The following is a 21,030-nucleotide window of genomic DNA, read 5'->3' on the forward strand; positions in this document are numbered from 1 at the left end:
TGACTCCAGCTGCAGGACCCCCCCCCCCCGCAGCGCTGTCCCCGTGCGGACTTTGCCCCCCGCCCCCTCCCCTGACGCTCCGCTGGCGGCTGTGGGGCCGTGGGGTCAAAGTCCGCCCCATGCCCACACAGCGCAGCTCTGGCTCTGACCGCCCCCGGAGCGAGGCTGCGCCCTGTGGGGTCCCTGGGAACAGTCGCTGTTCAGCCCCACGTGTCTCCCTGTGGGTGGCAGCAGGGAGGGGGGGGGGCTCAGTATCCCCGACCCCTGTACCCCCCCCCACACCCCGCACACTGCTCCATCCGCAGCACGGGGGGTTTTACAGGGAGGATAAAACACTGCGGCTGCAAAATGGAAATCTCAGAAATCAGGGACACACAACAGGGCGGGCACGAACCGGAGCGCGGCCCCGACGCGGCTCCTGCTCCGACTCCTGCCATTGCCGAAGCTCTGGGAGGAAAGTAGGACATCCCGGCCGCCTCCGGCCAGAGCCCCGCGGAGCTCCCCCACCTCAACGCCGGGGCGTAATGACACCTCCCCTCTTTTATGAAGCTCCGGTTCTTTCTGATGTAGGGACGAAAAAATACATCGCGGCGGATGATAAAAGCCGCCCAAACGCCGACCCGGGGCGAAGCGGGGCGGGGATGGTCGGAAAATAAGAGGTGGCGAGAAAACGCGATGCGATGGGAGCGCGATCCCTGCAGGGTTAACACTGCGCCGGGCCCTGCCCGTCCCCTCCCCGCTCCCTCCATTGGCTGCCGCTGGAGGTTTAGGCTAACGAACCTCTAATTGGGACCCCGGCTGACAGGGCTCCAGTTTCCTGGGCAGGAGGATTGAAACAACAACAACAACAGGAAAAAAAGAAAAAAAAAAAAAAGAAAAGAAAAGAAAAGAAGAAAAAAAGAAAGAGGAAAAAAAAAGAAAAAAAAGAAAAAAAGAAAGAGAGAAAGGAGGGGGGAAATCTACAAACAAAAACAAAGCCGAAGGAAGCACAGCCCCGGCTGCTGTTGGATGTTGGATGTTTTCCTTTCGTTTTGCCAAGTCCGCTCGGCTCAGAGCTCCGACCCGACGGGACGGGACGGGACGGCACCGGGCAGGTAAAGGGGGATGGGGGGGGGGGAGGGGAGTAGGTAAGGGGGGGGGGGGGGGGGGGGGTCCAGCGGGGCCGGAGGAACCGGCTGGCTGCCACGTCCGGGAATTGTTGCGGGAAAAGGAAGGGTGGAAAACGGCGCGAGGGAGAGGAAGGTCGGCCGGTTCTTTGCGGGTTGGGATCGGGGTGGGAGCGCTGCTCCAGCGGCCTTTGTCTTCGTGGAAAGCGGCCCCGGACGGCGACGTCCTTCGGGAACCCCCCGCCCACTCATCGGCTGCAGGTGCGGAGCGGGGGGCGGCCCCGGGAGACGCAGCTCCGGCCGGGCGTTGTGCCGCGGGTTCCTCCTCCGCCCCGGTGCGGGGTCGGCGATGGGGCAGCGCTCACACGTCGGTCCGGCCCCTCCGCACCCTCGGGTGGCAGAGCGGGATGCCGAGACCACCCCCCCAACCTGCAGCACCGCGGGGCTCCGATGGCCCCGGAGGTGGCTGCGCTGTGACAACGAGCATCCGGCTGCTCTGCCGGCTCGGCCCCGCCGTGCTGCAGGACGGGCTGCTCCGGCTCACCCTGCCAGGCGTCAGCTTATCTCACCCCCGGAGAGATGCATCTTTATGGCTCTGCATCTTCATTTCCACGTACGTTCGCTGCAGCTGTGTTGACGGCAGCTGGAGCACAAACAGGTTATCCCGTGGGTGAGGTGCATACAGAGCCCCTGGGAGCTGCCGGTGTTTGGGGTGTTGGAAGGGGAATCTGGTCTTCTTGGCAGTGACCTGCTGTTGTGTTTCCTCGGGGCCGTGGAGCTGTTTGGTGCCCCGGAAAAACAGGACAGAGGTGCCTTGGAAGTGGGGCTGCCACCGTGGGGAGGCGGCTTCAGGATCCCTGTGGCTGCAGCAGGCACAGATGAGCCACGCTGAATGTTAACGCTGTGATCTCTGCAGGGACAGACCCAGGAGCCCCACGTCCTCCCGCAACAGGATGGGGACAGGAGCTGATCCCTGAACTGAAAGGGATTAAAATTCCTGTGGATTTCAGGGAGCTGTGATCCCTTCCCCAAGGCAGGGGCCTCTTTTGGGGTCATCAGGGCGGGCGATGCCAGTATTTGCTGGGATGGCAAAACAGAAAACCTCCAAATAAACAGGAGGGGGGAAGGGGGGGCAGCGAGGACATCAGCCCGTCCTATGGAGCAGGGCTGAACTGTGGCAGTTTGGAGAAAGCCCCGGGTTGAGGGGCTCTAAAAGCCCGAGGCCGCTCCATGCGGTGGCGCTCGGTTGCTCCTGGGGGGACCCCAGCTCCGTGCCCAGCTCTGTGCTGAGAGCATCCCGCATCCCTCCGCAGGGAAAGGATGATGTGGGACTGCCTGGAGGCAGTGGGGAGGGCAGAGGGGATGGGAGCGGAGGAGACGGACCTGTTGGAGCTGCCCGGCTTCTTAGCATGGGAGGCGCGTACGGCTGTCACAGTCTGCGGCTAATTACAGGGACCTGCCTGCAGCCCAGACGGCTGCCAGCCATCCTAATCACATCAAACCGGGCTGGGCTGGGCTCTCCTGCACGGACCCATTGATTCACAGCCCTGTCCCCAGCCTTACCCCAGCGGGCTCCTGCTGGCAGCCCTGGGATGAGATGCCCTACGTGGGTAGGGCCCACTCTGTTGCATCCACGGGGCCCTGACAGGGTCAGACGACAGCAGATCAGCCGTGCAGTTTGGGATCTTAGCAAACAGAGCAAAGCTTGGGACTGCCATCCATGTCCCATGGGAGAGACCAAAGGCAGCAGCAGGGCTGTTTGAATTCAGCACCCCGGGGATGCTGCAGTGCTCCATCACAGCTGCAGGGCTGAGGCTGTTCACTGATCCAATGCCACTGGTGGTCCTTCACCGAGCCAGCACCACAGAACTGGGTCAGGTGTGTTCCTCCAAGCACAATCTGTAGCCACTCATCACAGCATGCAGCCGCCCTGCCCTAACGTCAACAAGGACGGCAGACCCCAGGGAGCAAGCTGCCCTTCTGCTTTATCCCATTGACTGCCAATCTGCCGCGTTAATCATTGACCCGGGTGCACGGCTGGGAATCCTGAGCTCAGAGCCGTGCACACACACCCTGGTGCCCTGAGCTGCTGCGCTGCGGGATGCCCTGCTGGGTCAGAGCTGCGGGAGAGCCCGGAGCCTCCGAGGGGCTGTGGTTACCGACCCTCACAGCCACAGCTCTCTGCCCTTTCCCGGGGAGCCTTTTTGAAGGGGTGTCAGCCCCAGGGAAGCTCCTGGGGGTGTCAGCGCGGTGCAGAGGGGCCCCACAGGAAGAGCTGCGGGCAGCTGTACGGGGAGCCCCAGGAGCCACCGCATCGCTTTGTTTTGGAAAGCCGAGGAAGGAAGCGAGCGGCGACAAACGCTGCGTGGGGAGGGGATGGGACGGGTTCGCATCGCACAGCCCTGAGCCAGGCACGCCGGGCGAGCAGGAACAGCCGCTCGGGGCAGAACAATGGCAGCCCGGGGGGAATACATTATTTTCCATCAAACTGGGCGAGACCTTCGTCTCCTCCCACTGCTCCGCTGGGGACAGGCCACTAACCCCGGGCTCAGCCGTGCCGGGAAAGGGCTGGCGGCAGCTGGGGGACATCTCCCGCTGCGGGTGAGAAAACATCAAAGTGCGGCTCACCCGGAGCTGCCCCAGGGTGAGAGCAAACACCCGCGGTCCAACCCCCAGCCTCCTCTCCTCTCCCCGCAGCTCATGTCCCGGCCGAGTCCCGCATGGCCGCAGCGAGACGAGCCCCCCCCGTGCGGCACCGCCACCGCGCTCCCCCCGGCCTCGTCTGACAGCGACTCCGGCTGTGCCCTGGAGGAATACCCGGAGCCCCCCGCAGAGCCCGCGCCCCCCGAGGTGAGCAGCTCCGACCCCGACGGGCGGACGCGCCTTTAGCCGAAGCGACGCCGCTTCAGCCCCTCGTTCTCCCACCCGTTTCCCAAGGTCCCCGCCTGCTTCGAGAGCCGCCCCTCGGACCCCCCCCGTCCCGCCGACCGGAACCTGCTTCGTGTCCGAGCGCTCCTGCAGCAGCTGCCGCCTCAGGACTGCGATGTAAGAAACGCACGAGTTTGTTCGGTGCCGCCCTCCCCGCGCTGCGGGTCCTTCACCTCCCGTTCCCCGCACAGGAGCGGTATTGCCCCGACCTGGAGGAGGAGGAGAGGAAGCAGCTCCGGGCCTTCAGCGCCGGCCGCCGACGGGACGCGCTGGGCCAGGGGGTGGCGGTGCCGGTGCCGGGCGCCCGACACGGCTGTCCGTGCAGGAAGGTGAGGCCCGTCCATCCCCACGGACCGCGCGGGGCCGCCCTGAAACGCGGCCTGACCCCGACCCCGTGCGTTGCAGTGCGGCAGGAGGCTGAGCAAAGGGGATCCCGGCATCGCGGCGTCACGGCTGGGAGAGCAGCTCTGGCACCCGCCCTGCTTCTGCTGCCACGTCTGCCACCAGCCCCTGGTGGACCTCATCTACTTCCAGCAGGATGGGAGGATCTACTGCGGCCGGCACCACGCCGAGCTGTTCCGGCCACGCTGCGCCTCCTGCGACCAGGTGGGAACGGCCGAGGAGATGCTCCGGGCTCCGTCGTGCCGCCTTTATGTTCCTGTCCTCCGCTGGCAGCTGCAAACACGGCAGGACGGGCCGCTGGATCTCCCTCCCTGCACCCCGGAGATTCCCACGCCCACCCCAAAGCACAAGAAGCGTGTTGCGGGCGGTGCGTTCTGCGGGTGGTGCTTAGGGACGGTTTGTTCCCTTTCAGCTCATCTTCTTGGAGCAGTGCATCGAGGCCGAGGGTCGGCGCTGGCACCCGGAGCATTTCTGCTGCCTGGAGTGCGACGCGCCGCTGTGCGGGCAGCGCTACGTGATGCGGAGCGGCCGGCCCTGCTGCCGCAGCTGCTTCGACGGCCTCTTTGCCGAGCCGTGCCAGGCCTGCGGGGAGCCCATCGGTACGGCCGTGCTGCTGGGGGGGGGGGGTGGGCGGCTGTGGGAGACCCCCCTGTCACCTGCGATCCCCTCATAGGTGTTGACAGCGAAGAGGCCACACACCAGGGTCTGCACTGGCACGCCTGCGCCTCCTGCTTCTGCTGCAGCCTCTGCCAAAAGCCGCTGCGTGGGCAGCCCCTCACCGCCCGCTGCGGGCTGCTCTTCTGCTCCGAGAGCTGCAGTCTGGGCTGGGATGTGTCTTCTGCTGCCTCCACCAGCTCCGATTCCTCTGACTCAGCCTTTGTCTCGGCACCGTCCCCTGACTCGACGCCTGTCTCCAGAGCCAGCTGTGCCGCCAGGGCTGGGGGCGCCGCAGCAGCTGGGGGCTGCAGACAGCGGGTGGAAGGGGCCGGTAGGGACCTGAGTGCTGCACTTGCAGGGGATTGGGAGGGAAATGGAAGCAAACCCGGGCTCTGGGTGCTGCACTGGGAGTACAGCATACAGGTGCAGCCCGGCTCAGGGCTGTAGCAGCAGCTGTGGGCTCCCAGCCCAAATTCCACAGCTGAGGTTTGGTTGGTACAGCCCCTGCTGCACAAGCAGCTGCAGCGAGGCAGGCTCAGCCTTTTTCTCCCTCACCCTTCCTTGCTTTCCCTCTTCCAGAGATGCTACCGGATCAGGCCTCCACGCACCCTGCATTCAGGAGCCCTGAGGACCATGAAGCAGCTGTAGAGAGGAGCAAGGATGCTGTGTGCACAGGGATGCTGAGATCATCACCCAGCTACCCCTCCAACCTCCAGCCCGGCACAGGGGGTCCTGAACCCCGAACAGTGGCAGGGGATGGAGACCCACACTACCGAGTGGGTCTGTCCCCTGCCCGACCCAGCCCACATCTGGAGGACGTTGACCCACAGGATATCATGGAAGAGGATGACTCTTGGTGTCCCACCTGCTCTTCATCCTCAGACTCTGACTCAGAAGAGGAGGGTTTCTTCTTCGGGAAACCCATCCCCAAACCTGGGATGAACTCTGTGGGCAGGGAGCCCCAGCACCTGGAGCGGGCGGGATCCAGGATGGCAAAGCTGCGGGGCAGCAGCAAGCACTGCAGCGTGTCCTAGCACAGCGACACTCAGCAAGCAGGGGAGCCCAGAGGAAGCAGGGCAAGGTGGCAGTTTGCATGGTATTTAAGCAGAGGGGCAGCAGCTGGGTCCCAAAAGCACAGGGGAGGGGAGAGCACCTTGTATGGCACTGCCATCCTGCCAGCACTTACAGTGGTCTCAATGCATTCCAAACACCTTTTAGACACAGCCCAAGGCTGAGGTGGTAGGGGGGGAAGCTGCTGGGATCTTTCACCAGCAGCTGCTGGCAAAGCACAGCCTGCAATTCCTGCTGGCCTCTCCTTCAATTAGGAAAAGGTAAAGCGAGCAGGGAGCAGAGAACCAGCAGCCCACACTGGTCTCTGACTGCTCAGACAAACCCAGATCCTCAGAGAACTGCTGTGCTCTGGGGAGGGCAGCCAAGGACTTAGGACAAGGGCAGACACCTGCTGCAGGGACTCCTGCCCAGACTGAACAGGAGGGATCTGGCCATCAGGGTCAGATCCAGATGCCAGGTGACAATCTCTCACCTGTAGGGACATCTTGAAGGACACGAGCTGATGCTGCCCTGCGTGGGGCTGTGTGCCCTGCCACTGCAGGGAGGAGACCAGTGGGGCAGCTCTGCCATCATGATGGAAGAAGCTCCAATAAAGCTCAGCTGAGACCTGACTACAGGAGTGACAACCAAGCCTGGCCTGTTTCTCTCCAGCCTGGGGTTGCAGCCGTGTTAACTGTGCTGCTGGAGAACTGTGCTCAATGGGAGCTGAGGGCCCCCAGGAAAGGACCAGACTGGGGTGTCACTGTGGGACCCCTCCCTATGCACGCTGGCCCCAGCAGAACAGGAATGGAGCAACAGCAGTGCAAAGGCTGCAAAAATAATTCATTTTTATTTATGAAAAAGAACAAACCATGAATTTTGAAGAGACTGTTATGAAAATGAGTAGTAGAATAAAGGCCCCTCCTCACAGTTTCCCTCCCTCCCTCCTCCCCCCAATAAAACCACCTCCCTCCGTCACTATAAATACAGGCCTACATATGGCTCATCCATTGCCCACAGTCCCCAGTTACTGCCTACAACCATCAGAACCAACCACCCTCCCCACAGTATGAAGGCCTTCCAACGCCCCGTCTCCAAGAGAAACCATGTTGGCACATCCCTCCAGCCCCACAGTGCAGGCTCTGCCAGCACAGCCCCACAGCTCCCCACTCAGCAGCTGGGGTGCAACTCATCGTACTCCTGGATGAAGTCCTCCATCTCCTTGATGAAGCGGTTGCGGAGCTCACACAGGTTGTCTCTCAGTGCCTTCATCAGCACCCCCTCCATAGAGGGCTCCTTCTGCAGCAGCATGATGGACACCATGGCAAAATTCAGGCAGAAGTCGTGGTATCCCTGCAGGGAGCAGCCTGGGTTCAGCACGGGGCACTGCAGAACCTCACTGCCAAAAGGGACTTATTTCCCCTTTAGAGTGTCCCAGAGGTGGCAGCCCCTTCCCACAGCACCTGTGCTGAACTGTCCCAGGGCTCGCCCATCACCCAGCACTGCTTTATTCCCCCTGTGGGTTCTGAAGCTCCTGACAGTTCCCACACACCCCTGACTGTGCCAGGACTCACCTGCTCGATGCTCTCCTTCTTGGTGAGGATGGCAGCAGAGCGCGGGTCTGTGCTGGTGGGGGAATGTGTGGAGTGCAGGGGGTGGGGTAAGCTCTGGAAGCCTGCAGCCTGCGCAGTGGAAACAATGAGGTGAGTCTGGATGCTTTGATGGGGAGAAGGTGTGGGCAAGGGAACAGGCACGGGGCTGGCACCACATTGGAGCTGCCAGCTGGGGACCAGTCACTCTGTGGAGGAACCTGCTGGGACCCCGCCACCCTTCCCTCACACGCAGGAGGCTGCTCCTTGCTTCCCACTTCCACTGCAGCCCCAGCAGCCTTGCGTCAAGACCCAGAGGCCCCACTGGATGGTTTCTCTCCCCCATCAGGCCATGATCACAGTTCCCATACACCTGCACAGTACACAGGGCAGGGCTGCGCACGTACCAGCTCTGTCCAACCCCAAGGATGCTGCCCGGTCCCGGCTGGTGCTGCTGCCTCAGTGCAGACACTGGAGCTGGCCGTGCTGGGCTGTGTGCTGGGCTCTGCAGTAGCCTCCAGTGGAATCTGTGAGTTTTCAGATTGGTGAAGGCCACAAAGAAGCAGTGGGAAGGCACTCGAGGGATGAAGGCAGAGGCAGTGGGAGCCAGCACTGCAAGCTAACACTGCGGCCTTCAGGAAGGGAAACCTCAGGCACTCTTCTCCCAGGAGGAAACAAGTGCAGCCACAGGCTAAAACCCACCCCATCCCGGGCAGCTGCTGCCTCTGCTTCACCAGCAGCACCTGGCAGTTACTGCCATGTTTGAGAGAGCAGGCAGAGCTCCGCATGTACCTCTAAAACTGGGCCAGCAAGGACAGCCTCAGCAGGCTGCAGAGATAACAGACTGCACAGATACAGCTCAGCACTTCCACTAGCCCCAGGGACACTTTGGCTGCATGGCTTTATCTATCTGTGCATATCACTGCAGATGTATTTCAGAGTCCACAGAAAGTCATTTTGATACATCCCAGGCAAAGGGAAAAATGAGGTTCACAGAAGGGACTGCAAAATCCCACCTCCCTCATGGCACAACATTTAGGCAGAAAGGGGAGACATGAATGAGCACATACCAGCTCCAAGCCTTCATCCTCCTTGGTGCTGGTCATCTCTGGTGAGACTGGCTCCAGTTCCGATGCAGAGGGCTGCTGGTTGCTTGCAACTTCCTCTCCAACTTCTGGCTCAACCTGCAGGCATGCAATAGCATGAGGCAGGGTTGTTCATCTGTCCCAGAGAAAAGAGCTGGGACACAGGACAGACAGAGAAGGTGAAAAGTGAGAGAAAGAAGTGAGGGGTTACACAGGTTGAAGTGATCCCCTGGGCCAGGCAGCTCCTGGGGTGAAAATATCTCCATATGCACTCAGGAAAGAGGTGCCTACATACTGGCTTTGATTCTGCTGCTGGCTCCTGCTCCACTTCCTGGGGGTCAGTGCCTGGGCTTGTCTCTGGGCTCTTCTCTGGGCTTTTCTCTGCATGCCCAGGCTGTTCCAGCACCTGGCTGTTTGCCGCCAGCAGGCCCTGGGGGACATCCTGCTGGTCAAGGCCATAGCAGCAGCAAGGGATCCATGTGGCCATGCAATTGGAGTCACCACTGTGTACCTGGGGTAAAAACTTACCTCATCCACCTGCTTCTCGCTTTGCAGACTCTTTTTGCAGGCAGTAGGTGACTGGGGAGCACCAAGGTGCTCTTTAACACCTGGCTGGCTGGCTGGGGAGCTCGACTGAGAGGGTTTGGAGGATGGATGGTGTCCTGCAGAAACACAACAGGACTTAATACACAAAGTGCTAAACCCCCCCATGCAGATGCTGCTGGCTGCACCCACCACAGAACAGAGGGGTCCCGGGCAGCAGCCAACACTGAAGCAGCACAAACCTTGAGAGCTCTGGGGTGAGAACTGGCTGTGCGGATGCTGTCTCTGCTGGATGGGCCGAAGGAGCCGGCAGCGTTTCTGGCGTGGGCCACGATGGTGCTGGGGTGAGAAGTTGTCCTGGAAGACTTCTTGCTCCCTATAAGAGCCAAGGGAAATTCAGGCTGGCAAGGATCCCTGGTGCAACCTTCCACCTAGAGCAGGGCCAGTTTCAATGCTGCAGTGCCCTGCAGCAGTATTTAGTCCACTGCATCCACCTGCTGCCCACAGCCAATTGCTGTGCACCAGAGCTGAGCCTAGATATGTTTGCTCATGTAGCACAGCTCCCCCACCACCTGAGATCCCAGAGGGGACCACCACTCCTCAGCCAACCCACAGGAGCTATGCTCAGCCCAGACCTGCAGCAGGATATAAAGCTGACCCCTTTCCAGCCCATTGCCCCATGCTTGGTGCAGGCACCCACCATAGGAATTCAGCAGGATGGTGCTCCTGGCCGGGGAACTCAGGCTGGGCAAAGAAGTCCCAGTGACGCAGCTGTGGTATCTGAGGAGAGAAATGGTTTACATACTAAGCAAGTAAAGAGACACACCAGCTGGCATCAGGGCAGAGGAGCACTACCTCTGCTGCCAGCACAGCGCAGGGAAACGCAACGTGGTTTGCCATCCTCATCACGGAGCAGTAAACCACCCTTTTGCCCTCTGCCCATCCATGGTGCCATGGCCACCACCATCCCGCCCCTGACCAGCTCTCCTCACCGGCTGCAAGTCCTTGACAAACATTTCCTCATGGCCGTGGTGATCCTCTCTTTCCATCCATGGAGGCGGCGGCTCTTCACAGTCCTGGGGGTCCCATCCCCAGTTCTCTTCATTCCAGTGGATGTCAGCAGGGCCAGGGAAAGGCCTGGGCTGCCTGGGACCAGGCTGACAAAGCAAATCACCACAGGTGAGGACAGCAGCACACCTGGAGCAGCCACGCATCCGGCAGCCTTCCATGGGGATTCTGGTTGTGCTCCAGGTTCCCCTGCCCACTGAGTTCTTTACAACTCTCCTCTTCCCAGGGGAGTCCCATCCTTTAGCCAACCCAAACTTGGACAACCCCAGCAGCTCTGCCCACCACGTGCTGCCCAGCTGCTCGCCCCAAACTCTTACCAGATGCATCCTTCCCCTGGCTCTCCAGTGCTGGTGCTCCCATGGAGGATCATGCCAGGCATCCCAGGGGCCATGAGCATGTGGAGGTGGAGGCCCAGCGTGACGCGGATAGGGCTGCAGAGAGGACACAGAGAGAGGAAAGCAGGATGAGCCTCCCCGCTGCTGCAACTTCCCTCTCCACCACCAGGATGTCATGCACGGATGGGTAGCTCAAAATCCTCCCATCTGAAGTTGCAGACAATTCCCGGCCTTTCCAGCTCTCTCCTGTACCACAGAGATGCACCTCCAGATACTCCACATCCCAAGGGATAGAGCAGTGGGTACCCACCCTCACTGCCCTACAGAGAAGTCCCACAAAGCTCCTGTGCTCCCATCCACAACCACAGCCCCACCTACCTCCCAGGGAAAGGCCCGGGGCCCCCTCCTGCAGAACCGCTTTGAGGACATCTTGCTAAAGTGTTGCCCTAGCCTTGATCCCTGCACAGAGGAGGTCTTCAGTGAGTCCTCATTAGGCTGCAAAGGAAGAGGAGTGGCTGAGTACATCCCACAAGATGGGCATTACCATCTCTCCGAGGTCAGCTTCCCAGTGGTGCCACCCACAGCTGCCCCTGCTCAGCTGAGTTCTGAGCACTCGTGCCCTCTGAAGCACAGCACAGTACCACCAGCAGAGAATGCAGTGCAGAACTGCTCCCTGTCCTTGGAGGAGACAAGGTTCAATGCAGTGCTGGTGCTCTTCCCCCACACCACACACATCTGCTGCCAGGTCTCCCCACCCATTGCTGATCTCTACCTGCTCACATCGATGCTTCCACTGCCCAGTGCATTCTGCACAGGTCACAGTGCCCAACAGCACCACCTCACTATTGTCCCTGTTGTGTTGGCTCACAGCCACGCTGCTCAGGCTGCCTCAGCACCAGACACTGTCTCAGCTCTCTGCAGGGGTTGAACCCTGTGCATACACCAGGGCACTTCACAGACTCCTTGGGGATGCGCTGGTGAGCTCCTCACTCAGCAGCCACAGGGCTCAGTGCTCATTGCACAGTATAGCACCAGGGCAAGCAGGGTTGGCTCTGACCTGAAACAGCCAACCTGGGGTCAGCGGGCTCTTGGAGCAGCCAGGGCAGGCAGGCACCTCAGCCATCCTGCCAGGAATCATAGCACAGACACCCTCCCCTTGTCTCAGTGAGCAGCAGGGACCGAGCTACAGGACAGGAGTGTAAGAGCAAGAAAATAAGCACTTTATCCCCAGATTGGGGTTTTACCTGGCAGACCAGTCCCAGGGGCCTTGCAGGGGGATCTCTTGCTGGCAGGAACCCAGCACCAGTGAGCACAGGATACAGTGAGGATGGAACGTCCCACACACACAGGGCAGATTGCACCACCTCTGTTTGCTGAATGCAGCCCAACAGGAAGCAGTGGCTGTCGGCAGCTGGGTGACGGCAGCTGGGTGTTAATCCCCCCCGGCCAGCTACCTTTGTACTCCTCCTGCCCACTTATTTGCTGCAAGGCACCAAAAGTCAAGCTGCAACACCTTCCAGGAGGCTTTACTTTTTACAGAGCACCTCCTGACACTGACCAAGGCTTCTGGGAACACCCACCAACAAGAGGGGCACAGAGCATGGCTGGCAGCTGTGGAGTATGGCCCAAGCATAGCCTGCTGAAGAAGGGGAGAGGTCATGCAAGACCAGAGAACAGGACAGGGCATAGGTCCAGTAGCCATCCTCTGGTCAATAACAAGAACTGCCCCTAGCCGTGCAGGCCGGATAAGGCCATAGCTATGCCTCTGTCACTCCACCTGCCTTATCTATGCCTAACAACATGCAGCCTAGTACTCATGTCAAGGGCCTGAGCTATGACTGGAAGTTGTCAAGGAAAAGAGAAAATACCACCTTTGGCAAAAGCACAGAAAACATAAAACCACGTAACAAAAATGAGGTTGTAAGGAATCAACAGAAGATTCTCTTCCATTTTTCTTAGTAAGTCATATGTTTTCTAGACCCATGTTTATATCTTAATTTGCAAAACCTGTGACTCAATACTTTCTTGCTTATCATGGGAAAGCACATGAGAAAAGGGGTATCCTGTCAGGATGCTGGAGGACACCTGAGGTTCCTCTCAACCAACCTGAGACCCACCCAGCATGTAACCCCCAGATCCAGACCTGCAACTGCTGTGCCAGCAGGACAGGTCATACAGCCTTACCTGACCTTCCCCAGGATACTGATGAGGTTTAAACTGTAGCAGCCTTCTCAAAGCACGTTTAATATTGTCTGAGTGCAGCTGATATGTGTCAGAGAATGCGCTGCAATCACTGCCTTCTCATTGCTCGCTTCAGAGCATGCCTGCAGCCCCCCCTTATCTCCCAACGACTGCACAGACCCAATATGGCACCTCTTCTCCAACTGGTCCCCAATAAACACAGTTTCTTCTCCCTGATCTCTATCAACAAACTTTGTTTAAAGCACAGTTTAATGCAAAGCTTTCAGAATCGCTATGCTGTGCCAGTCACTCCATCAGCCCCATGAGAGCCCCCACTCCTGCCTCATTCCCACTTCTGGAGGTTCCTGCAGGGACAGTCAGGCAAAGCGCAAAGCTCACCAGCTGGGCACAGCTCCGCCTCAATCCGTCACTGCCACGCGCTCCCAGCTTCGTGCCGGGGCATTTTGGGGCACAGACACCCCAGCAGCGCAGCTGCTCCGGCACAACCCGAGGCGGTGGGAGGGGAGGCCGGGAGGAGCGTCCGGTCGGTGTGTTGGCCCTGGCCGGGCAGCGCTCAGCACAAAGGGCTGCTGCCCTCACACCCACCTCTGCAGACGGCGGAAGCTGAGGAGCGGGGAGCTCCGCTCGTCGGGCAGGGCCGGCTCAGCCAGGAAGCTGCAGCTCAGCGCTGCTGGGTCGGCCAAGAGCCGCCTGGGGACGATGGGCTGCCAAAGCCGGCCGTGTCCGCTCACCTTCTACCACCACAGCCGGGTCAGTTTCCTGCTTGCAGCCCTGCAAACCTCATCGGCTGAGCCCGGGGCTGCTCGGGAGCTGCCCACGGCGCTGCTGCCGGCCCAGCGCACCCCCTGCTGGTGCCGCCACGCACACGGCGCCTCCTCTCTCCCCGCATTCCCATTTCCTTTGCTCTGACCGGCCAGACACGTTAGTGCTCGGTGCAGGCAGCTCGCCCAGCCACCTAACGAGATGTATCACTGTCCTGCTGCTTAATGAGCATCTGCTTCCTTTCAGGTCTGAAAGCCGTTGTATGGATGGCGGTTGGGAACGCACCGATAACAAGCTGGTCCAAACTGGTCTGTCCTGCAATGCAAACTCCCTCTGTATTTTAAAGAGTAAAGCAAAGTTTGTGACCTTGCAGTAACGTGGGAGGGAGATAAGGGAGAGCACGGAGACCAAGCTGGAGCTTGTCAATGCCAAACATTAGTAAAGGAGGAGATAAAAAGGAAAATTTAAAGTCTGAAGCAGAGTGAAACCTTAAAAGATGCCACATGAGATGAGCAGCGCTGTTAACAGTGATGGGGCAGCTCGTGGCCCATTGGAGCTCACTGCTTCTCAGTGTTGCTCCCACCAGGCAAATAACATGCAGCTTCCCAGCTGGTCGGTTAATTGCAGCCCCTAATAGCTATAAATCAATTAGCTAACTGGGCGGATCAATGAGCTCTTTGGGATTTGGGAAAAGAATACAGCAGCATGGACAAATGTGTTCCCAGCCTAGGAGCCCACTGTGGCAGCACGTCACCTTACAAGAGGAGCACCAAAGGCTCCGATGGCTCCTTGGCTGCTGTCTTCCTACCAGACCCAGGTCCTCCTCACGATGACCCAGGTATCTGCAGACAGGAGGAGAAGTGCAGCTGCTGGAGCAGTGGAGCAGCATTCTGAAAGGGCAAACCCCAGGAAAAGGAAAGCAGGGGAAGGGGATGAGGCAGAAGTGAGAATTGCTCCAGTTCCTCAAAGTGTAGCAAAAGAGCAGGAAGGAGCCAAAAGAAGAAGCAAGTGCCCAGCAGTGCTGCAGAGCCAGAACAAAAGGCGCATGCTCAGGACTGTGCCCAACTACTGCAAAACCTCAGTGCTCACCAGCACTGCTGCTAACCTGCGGGAGCTGCGTGCAGGCAGCCAAGAGCTGGGCGGTTCACAAAGCAAACACACAATTGTATGAAGCTTCAGACACACACAGGGTGAGACAGAGAGAATGGAAGAGATGTTTTCCATACAACACTGCTGAAACGCCATCCTGCCCACGTGTACCACCAGTGCTTATACAGAGACGCAGTGTGGGTCACAAACAGCCCAGCTCTGGCAGCCCTGCCTGGAAAATTCACTCACACACGGGTAACATCCCACACAACATTTCAGGCCTCCCCTCACTTTCTATGCATTTCTCTCTTATCTCACATCCTGCAGGCAGCCTCAGGCAGCAGCACAGCTGCCCTTATCACCCGCTATGAAACATTGTTCCCAGGCACAGAAACCTTCCAGTCCAACCAGCCTTGGCCGGGAGGTGACGGCGCTCACCAGGCACTAAGTTTCTGCACAGTGGAAGCTCATGGCCAGACACACCCCAGATTTTTGGTTTCTGCCACTGAACCGCTGCATGGGCAGCTCGCCAGGGCTGGGCTGGACATTCCTGCTCACCAGCCAACGCGCAGCATGTGTTTGCTGGCTATGAGCTTATGCAGGGCTTTACCTTAGTGACAAAAGCAGCCATAAACATGACCAGGTTATAACAATACAGAGAAAGAAGAGGTCTGCAGGGCCAGGAACCACCAGCCTGGGAACAAAGCACGTCCTTGAGGAGCATCCTGGAGTTGTACACAGGAGAAAAATCAGACATTGAGAGATTCTCAATACGTACAGAACAAAGAAACTACAAAAACGATCCTAATATGATCCTACTGTCTGGGAAAGCAGAAATCAGATTGGGAAACTGAAAACAGGCATGGGAAAGCTATGTGATACCTCCCAGCAGATGGATCCTTGCACAAAGCAGGCTCCCCACTCAGTGATGTGGTGCATCTGCAACAGCAGCCTTCACCATCTGCCCCCACAAACAGCTCAACAGAGAAACATGACCCTGTCTGCCACCCTCATCACACCACCACCACCATCCCTCCCCTGACCAGCTCTCCTCACCAGCTGCAAGTCCTTGACAAACATTTCCTCATGGCCGTGGTGATCCTCTCTTTCCATCCATGGAGGCGGCGGCTCTTCACAGTCCTGGGGGTCCCATTCCCAGTTCTCTTCATTCCAGTGGATGTCAGCAGGGCCAGGGAAAGGCCTGGGCTGCCTGGGACCAGGCTGCCAAAGCAAATCACCACAGGTGAGGACAGCAGCACATCTGGAGCAGCCACGCATCCGGCAGCCTTCCATGGGGATTCTGGTTGTGCTCCAGGTTCCCCTGCCCACTGAGTTCTTTACAACTCTCCTCTTCCCAGGGGAGTCCCATCCTTTAGCCAACCCAAACTTGGACAACCCCAGCAGCTCTGCCCACCACGTGCTGCCCAGCTGCTCGCCCCAAACTCTTACCAGATGCATCCTTCCCCTGGCTCTCCAGTGCTGGTGCTCCCATGGAGGATCATGCCAGGCATCCCAGGGGCCATGAGCATGTGGAGGTGGAGGCCCAGCGTGATGCGGATAGGGCTGCAGAGAGGACACAGAGAGAGGAAAGCAGGATGAGCCTCCTACATATCAATATCCTCTTGATATGTTGATTCCCTTCAAAGCTTCCATTCTGTCCAAAGGACACTTTGTTAAACAAAGAGCCCCGAGGCGGGGGTGGGGGGAGGCCAGGGATTCCAGTCCTTCCTGATGTCTCTTCAGGCTCATCCTTAGGTATTTCACCACTCGTATATTTTTACAGTGTGTGCAACAAAACATTGTGTGTATATATATACACACACACACACATATATATATATACATACATACATATACATACATACATACATACAGGTATATTGTTAACTATTTTAACTTCTCCTCTTTGGATCCTTTATTACTCAGGTCTTGTTTGTCCAGCACCAAAAATCAGTAGTTCTATTTCAGATGGCTGGACAGAAATGAGCTGCCGTCTTTGTTCCTATGACTTTATTAATTTTTAATAACCACAAATAGTTTCACATACACACAGAGACCTTGAGATAAAACATTCTTACCTTGTTCTAGATGCAGAATCAACATTAGATTCCCACACCACCCTCACTGCCCCACAGTCAAGTCCAACGAGGTTCCTGTGCTCCCAGCCACAGCTGCAGCCCCACCTACCTCCCAGCGCCCCCTCCTGCTCAGCTCTATCGACATCCTGCCTTGAGCCCCGCAGGGAGCAGCTCCTTAGGACCAGCTGTAAAGAAAGAGGCGTGTGAGCACATCCCACGGGACAAACCTTATAATCTCTGCAATGTCAGCTTCCCAGCGGTGCCACCTACAGCCGGCCCTGCTCCATAAGCAATAAGCACTGAGCCACTGGTGGCACACAGGGTTCAGTGCTTATTGCGGGGGACAGCAGCACAGCACACGGCCGGTACCGACCCGACACGGCCGGTTCCGACCCGACACGGCCGGTACTGACCCGACACGGCCGGTTCTGACCAGACACGGCCGGTTCTGCCCCACACCCCTCACACTCCCCCCGTTACCGTCGCATCGACGCTCTGTTCGCTCGGCACGCGGCGGGGCGTCACCGCGCAGGCGCGGATGGCGAGGCCCGTTCCCAACACCGGAAGTGACGTCATCTCGCGGCGCCGGGAGGTGTCATGGCGGCGGGCGGCGCGCAGCTGGGCGGCTCGGCCGTGTCGGTTCCGCCGGCTCCTCCCGCTCCGCCGCTCGGTGTGACCGGGTGGGTGCGGGCCGCGTTCCGCTTCGTGACCGACAGGAACGACTTCCGCAGGTCGGGGCGGTGGGACGGACCCGGGGCGGCTCCCCGGCGGCGGGGCCTTGAGGCGGGGCCTTGAGGCGGCCAACGCGGTGTGTTGTTGCAGGAACCTGCTGCTGAACGTGGGGCTGTTCGCGGCCGGGGTCTGGGTGGCCCGAAACATGGCGGACATCGACCTGATGGCGCCGCAACCCGGGACGTGACGGCGGTGAGAGACGGGACACGGGGCGGGATGGAATGAGCCGGGCTGGAAGGGACCTCACGGATCGTGTGGTTCCAACCCCCTGCCTGGCAGGGCCAACAAACAGACACATGTACTAGATCAGGTTGCCCAGGAGACCCATAGAGACACATAGGGACCCCGCTGAGACCCCATAGAGACCCCATAGATCACGTTGCCCATGGCCCCGTCCAACCTGGCCTTGAACACCTCCAAGGACGGGGCATCCACAGTCTCCCTGTGCAGCCTGTTCCAGGGCCTCACCACTCTCCTAGTGAAGAACTTCCCCCTGACATCCAACCTAAAGGTGCGGCCCTTTGAGCTCAGGGCTGTGTTGGATGGAGGATGTGCCGGGCTGCAGGGGGAGCAGCGCACCCAGAAGGAGCCGGGGCTGCACTAATCTGGGAGCAGACTGACACTGTGCGATTCCAGCTCTTACAGAGCACAGACAGAATCCAGCTGTGAGGCAGAAGAGTTTTTCCCTTCTCCCAGGCACTGCCATGCTCAGCAGTTATGATGAGGCTGATGTACTCACAGATCTTCCATTCTTGTTCCTTGTAGAACTGCTGCTCCCATTAAAAGCAGTTCCACGTGAAGCAACACCAAGGAGCAGAAAAACAACCACACATCAAAGGGAGAATTCACATTCAACCCATCCTGCAGAAGGCAACGAGAGGAGTTTCTCCATCATGCATGGAATTCTCTCCTGTATCACCATTTAGTTCTTTAATAAATGTAATGAAGTGACACGGTGAAATTTTACTTCTTTTTAATAAGAAACTTCAGTTTACAAAAAGAAGCTGTAAAAAGAGCAAAGATTTACAAAAAAAAATCATAAAAACATGATTTTTTATTTCACACCCAAAAGACAAATGAACAAGTCCAGTCCTGGGCCATGAGCTGGATCCTTATTCAAGGGGAAAACAGAACCGTGGAAAGCTGTAGGTAAAGTCCAACCACCAGAAGGTTTCATGGATCGTGTCTGGCCAATATAAAGCTGGTGTGTTTGCTGTAAAGGAATTAGGACCCTGTGGGAAGAAGCCATTTGTTGCATAGCACTTTGTGTCCTGGACTGAAATTACAACTTGCCTTTACTGACTTCAAGTCCTTCTATGGGCGATGAAGCTGTTCAAGGGACAGTGAAACATGACGTGAGGCTGATGTGGGAGCCACAGCTGTAATTTAATCAGAGACATTACGCTGCAGCTCCCAGGAGATGCTGTTTGTGCAGCAGAATAACTTCCCAGCCCTGAGCATTGTGGCAGTCTGACTGCAACATGGCTTTGGATTCTTTGGACAGTTGTGCACAGGGCTTTCAATGAAAACATTCTTTTGCAGTTGTACTGACTGCGTGTTCTGTGACTGAGAGCTGCCCCAAAAGACAAATCTATTCCACTGCTGAAACGTTTTAAAACGTCGTTTTCAAAGCAGGAATTTTAACATCTTGTAAAGAAATGGATTAACTGTACTTCAAAAGAATGTCAAATTATGCAGGGACAGTTTTTGAAGGAAAAGGGGATTAATTAGAACATTAGGTCATTTTCTAGTTAATCTTAGTTTTGATTTAGAACGCGCTAATCTCCTCCTGAGGCCTGGGTTCAGGCAGGGGGCAGTTCAGACACTTAAGCACATAAGGCTGCCACAGGTGACTTACTGGCTGTTGTCTTAACAAACCTTGACTAAAATAAAAGCTGCTGAACCTGCAATTAGAAGCAGCACTTCAGGTGCGTTTGCACTGAGCTGTGAGGCAGCCAGAAAACATTCAGTAATTAATTGGATTCTCGTCACTTGCCGCTGCCTGGAAGCGTTCTTGAAGCAGAGGCAATCTCATTCATGAGCACAGCATGGGATACACCAGCTTAAGTCATTAGTGACAAAAGTAGCAAAAACTCGGAGCAGATACCAGAAGCTGTTCTGACTTAAAGACCCCCAGAATTCACTGGAGGAAAAAATAATAATCAGGAAAGCCACCAAACTCCAGCTTTGATCCTTATCCAAGAAAGCAGAGTAGCTTTTAACTTGTTTTCACAGCGGCTGCAAGGGGATTTCATGTGGAAAGAGAAAAGCTCGTGTTCTTAAGCAGTCTGTCAGCAGCACCCTTCCAGCAATCTTAGACAGGGATTAACATCAGAAGTCCTGAAGATTAGCTTTCCTTCTACCCTTGCTCAGGTCAACAGTGGAGCTTCCAGGGCACGAGCAGAAAGGAGGGCTCCCCTGGCAGCATCCCCTGTCTCAACTAAAGGGAGTTTGGGCTGTGAGGAAAATGAACTTGCTAGGAAGTATTCATGAGTCAGAGGTACTGAGTTATACAGAACAGACGTTACACTCACTGTGCAGAGGAGGAGCCATGTGGGTAAGTTATCTTAATTCCTCAGCTACAGACCCCATTCAGCAGTGCACCACATGCTTGCAGTGACATTACTCATCTGCAAAGCTCTGGTTTGCCCATGTTATAATACATTCTTTAACCATGTGAATCCACTAATGCTGCACTGATTCATTCATACTAACCCAGTGTAACACAATTATCCCCGTAGCACAGACACAGTTCTCTAAGGAGAGCAGGCTATAGCCTAAGTGCTTGATACTTAACACTGCCCACACTGGAGGGTGTGTTTGTTCCTTTCTGTTCCTCTTCAGCAGGATAAATGCTCAAAAGCCCTACATTCCAATGACAAAATGCTCACATGGAAAGTGTCCGTAAAGCAGGAGCAGAAACAGAGGGAGCCCTTTTGTACCCCACCAAGTTCTAGTTTGATGAGTCAGGGCCCAGACCCAGCAGTTCAGCATAGAATCACATTCACCACCTGCCACCTCCATGGAAAGCAGGTTACTGAGACTAAGAAGAACAGATCAAATGGTGTTCAATCATCAACTGTATGATCTCTTTTTTCATTTCCAGTTACACAAGCATTTACAGTGACATGATGGGCTTTAAGAAGGCAGCTCCTTCTTAAAACTTGAGAATCTGGGGTCCTGTTCCTTAGGAATATTTAACGGAAAAGCACCATTCGTTTGCCAGTATGAAATTACCACTAGGAGAAATCTTTACCCCAGTCTGCAGCTAATGAGACTGCGTTTGGATTTCATTAATGTCTCTGCCTACAAAATAAATGATCCTCTGACACATAAGGTCACCAAATCAAGTGCTTCCTATCTCTACTGGAAGTAGATCACTGCTGTGCTCAGCTTGGCTTTAT

The 21,030-nt window shown here is 57.1% G+C and overlaps 3 protein-coding genes across 3 annotated transcripts; 2 read left to right on the top strand and 1 right to left on the bottom strand.

The window, feature by feature from the left end:
* Positions 1-157: 157 nt before the first annotated feature.
* On the top strand, positions 158-6,790 carry PRICKLE4 (prickle planar cell polarity protein 4). Its single transcript, XM_015885201.2, has 8 exons — positions 158-1,094; positions 3,804-3,956; positions 4,044-4,151; positions 4,226-4,363; positions 4,440-4,640; positions 4,849-5,035; positions 5,110-5,424; positions 5,673-6,790. The coding sequence occupies exons 2-8, from the start codon at positions 3,807-3,809 to the stop codon at positions 6,125-6,127; spliced, it is 1,554 nt and encodes a 517-aa protein (XP_015740687.1). The 5' UTR covers positions 158-1,094; positions 3,804-3,806; the 3' UTR covers positions 6,128-6,790.
* Positions 6,791-6,968: 178 nt separating this feature from the next.
* On the bottom strand, positions 6,969-17,470 carry LOC107324772. The gene is made up of 16 exons (XM_015885102.2): positions 17,375-17,470; positions 16,895-17,079; positions 16,266-16,379; positions 15,873-16,037; positions 15,427-15,541; positions 11,142-11,258; positions 10,746-10,859; positions 10,353-10,517; positions 10,061-10,140; positions 9,603-9,736; positions 9,346-9,479; positions 9,113-9,259; positions 8,803-8,916; positions 8,140-8,259; positions 7,718-7,825; positions 6,969-7,496 (listed from the first exon to the last, which is right to left on the bottom strand). Exons 1-16 carry the CDS (start codon positions 17,468-17,470, stop codon positions 7,314-7,316), a joined length of 2,091 nt encoding a protein of 696 aa, XP_015740588.1. The 3' UTR covers positions 6,969-7,313.
* Positions 17,453-18,579, top strand: TOMM6 (translocase of outer mitochondrial membrane 6). The gene is made up of 3 exons (XM_015885204.2): positions 17,453-17,625; positions 17,717-17,818; positions 18,392-18,579. The coding sequence occupies exons 1-2, from the start codon at positions 17,492-17,494 to the stop codon at positions 17,811-17,813; spliced, it is 231 nt and encodes a 76-aa protein (XP_015740690.1). The 5' UTR covers positions 17,453-17,491; the 3' UTR covers positions 17,814-17,818; positions 18,392-18,579.
* Positions 18,580-21,030: the final 2,451 nt, after the last annotated feature.

This window comes from Coturnix japonica, chromosome 26, assembly GCF_001577835.2.
Source record: "Coturnix japonica isolate 7356 chromosome 26, Coturnix japonica 2.1, whole genome shotgun sequence".
In the NCBI taxonomy this organism is placed as follows: domain Eukaryota; kingdom Metazoa; phylum Chordata; class Aves; order Galliformes; family Phasianidae; genus Coturnix; species Coturnix japonica.